The sequence below is a fragment of the Sus scrofa genome, chromosome 1 (genome assembly GCF_054392235.1).
Source record: "Sus scrofa isolate SSC_HxYL_T2T_F1_AM1 chromosome 1, Sscrofa_HxYL_maternal_Yorkshire_Landrace_v2.0, whole genome shotgun sequence".
NCBI lineage: Eukaryota > Metazoa > Chordata > Mammalia > Artiodactyla > Suidae > Sus > Sus scrofa.
In genome coordinates, this window is record NC_139383.1 from 273,599,691 (window position 1) to 273,602,695 (window position 3,005).

Here is a 3,005-nt window from a genome sequence, read left to right on the forward strand (position 1 = left end):
ATGAGGAGTCAGAACCATAGCAACGTGTCCAAGTTCCTCCTCCTGGGGCTCCCCATCCATCCAGAGCAGCAGGGCATGTTCTTTGCCCTGTTCCTGTGCATGTACCTGACCACATTGCTGGGGAACCTACTCATCATCCTGCTCATGAGGCTGGGCCCTCGCCTCCACACCCCCATGTACTTCTTCCTCAGCCATCTGGCCCTCACAGATGTCTCCTTTTCCTCTGTCACTGTCCCTAAGATGCTGATGAACATGCAGACTCAGGATCAATCCATTCTCTATCCAGGGTGTGTAACACAGATATATTTTTTCATATTTTTTGCTTACATTGATAACCTTCTTCTTGCTGTGATGGCCTATGACAGGTATGTGGCCATTTGTCACCCTCTACACTATACCATCATCATGAGGGAGGAGCTGTGCATATGTCTGCTGGCTGGATGCTGGCTCCTTTGCTGTGCCTATACCCTGACTCACACCCTCCTCCTGGCTCAACTCTCCTTCTGTGCTGAGAACATCATCCCCCACTTCTTCTGTGACCTTGCTGCCCTGCTTATGTTGTCCTGCTCAGACACCTCTCTCAATGAGCTGGTCATATACACTTCAGGGGCTGCTGTTTTCATTTTTCCACCGAGTGGCATCTTGGTCTCCTATGGCCGCATTTGGATCTCCATCCTGAGGGTCCCCTCTACTAAAGGGATCTTCAAAGCCTTATCCACCTGTGGCTCCCACCTGTCTGTGGTGTCTCTATTCTATGGGACAATTATGGCACTATATCTTTCCTCCTCATCAGGGCAGTCCCATGACAAAGACATCATTGCTTCTGTGATGTACACAGTGGTCACCCCGATGCTGAACCCTTTCATCTACAGCCTGAGGAACAGAGACATGACTTTGGGTCTGGAGATTCTTATCAGAAACAAGAACCTTTTCACCACATGAGAATCACCTAACCATGTTCTTATTTCACTCACTGACCTTGTCAGAAATGCCTTAAAAAGTTGTGTGTTTGACACCCATGTCTCTAGCACTTTCATCACTGTCCTTTAAATAGTCATTGTTATTGGATCAATCATTTTCCCTTTATAAATATCCCTCATCAGTTTATTCCTCCATAACTCTAAATATATCATTAGCAATAAAACACATTTAATATTTTGCTTTTCAAAGCATCAGACGCCTCTGTTTGTATGTGTATGTGTTGTTAAATTTTATTTTTTTCCATGTGTCATATTATTATTACATTTGGGTTTTTACATCTTTTCAAGTGTGTGTGTGTGTGTGTGTTTGTGTGTGTGTATGATATTATGGTCATCTCTTGGCCATTGTTTTTAAATTTTTAATTCATTAATTATTTTGATATATAGGTGAATTTCAGGTGTAGAGCAAAGTGATTCACTTTTAAATATATTACATAGTATATACTTTTTCATATTTTTCCCTTATCTGTTATTACACAATATTTAGTGTAGTTCTATGTGCTAAACATTTGGTCCTTGTTTATTATCTACTTTACATATAGCAGTGTGTATATGTTAACCCCAAACTTATAATTTGTCCCTCCCCCCATTCCCCTTTGGTGACCATTTTCTATACCTGTGAATCTATTTCCATTTTGTGTATAAATTTATTTTTAACATTTTTTCTGATACCACATGTAAAGAGTATCCTATGATACATGATGTTTTTCTGCTTGGCTTACTACATTTAGTATGATAATCTCTAGGCTCATCCATGTTGCTACAAATGGGCATTATTTTATTCTTTATATGGCTGAGTAATATTCTATTACACTGTGTACCACATTTTCTTTATCATTCATCTGTTGATGGACATTGAGGTTGCTTCCATGTCTTAGCTTCTCACCTTTCAAAGCTATAAATATTCAGTTGAGTTTCTAATGTTCAGTTTTAGTAAAGTCCAAAACTCTTATGTTTTCAATGCATTATCAAGTTAATGAAGTACTTTAGTTCATTTGCTAAACCTAAATAGTCTTTCATTTTTTTGTGATTTGACAATAGGGGAGGACACAGTAGTCAATCCAATTAGCAAATTTCTCCATTCCAGGAAGACTAATTTTTCCCCTAAATTGGATGTTTGTGTTGAGAACAGCCTATGGCTCTTGGATTAATTTTCATCTTAGAAATGGGTGTTGTCTTTTCTCCAGAGATCTCACTTCTAACATGAAACAATTAAATGCAAGAATTTATGAAGTTTTTTTTGTCTCTTGTCCTTTTTAGGGCTGCTCCCGTGGTATATGGAGGTTCTCAGGCTAGGGGTCTAACCACCTGCCTATGCCAGAGCTGCAGCAATGCCAGTTCTCAGCTGTGTCTGTAACCTACACCACAGCTCATGGCAATGCCAGATCCTTAACCTCCTGAGCAAGGCTAGGGATCGAATGCAAAAACTCATGGTTCCTAGTCAGATTTGTTTCTGCTGTGCCACAATGTGAACTCCAATTGATAATTTATGCACCCAAAAATATCTCCTGCATGACCACAATATGCCAGGCAGTTTTCTACCTTCTGGAAATGCACAGTAAAAAAGCTGTATCACCTCATATAGTTTACATTCCAGCACTCCTGCTCCAGCTCATCATGCTGCTTTTTTGTTTCCTATCAGGTTTTAACCTTCTGAATCACTGGAAACTTTACTTATTTTTAAAATTGTCTTTATTTCTTTACTGAGATGAAAGTTCTATGGAAGATGGGTTTCTATGCCTGAAATAAATTCTGAATTTTTGAAGCTAAGATATTCTATGAATATAGGAGCCATAAAAAGGGGGGGAGGAAGGAGTTCTTATCTTGGCGCAGTAGTAATGAACCTGACTATTATTCATGAGGACACGGGTTCAATCCTAGGCTTTACTTAGTGGGTTAAGGATACAGTATTTTTGTGAACTGTGGTGTAGGTTGCAGAGCTGGCTCAGAACCTGCGTTGCTGTGGCTGTGGTGTAGGCTGGCTACTGCAGCTCCAATTTGAGCCCTAGCCTGGGAACTTCCATA

The 3,005-nt window shown here is 40.1% G+C and overlaps 1 protein-coding gene across 1 annotated transcript; it reads left to right on the top strand.

Moving 5' to 3' along the window:
- On the top strand, positions 1-942 carry LOC100523660 (olfactory receptor 1J4-like). Its single transcript, XM_003122145.3, has one exon. It carries the CDS (start codon positions 1-3, stop codon positions 940-942), a length of 942 nt encoding a protein of 313 aa, XP_003122193.3.
- The last annotated feature ends 2,063 nt before the right edge of the window (positions 943-3,005 follow it).

Excerpts from the sequence above, each read along its gene's own strand:
- LOC100523660 (XM_003122145.3), top strand. The coding sequence starts at position 1 with ATGAGGAGTCAGAACCATAGCAACGTGTCCAAGTTCCTCCTCCTGGGG.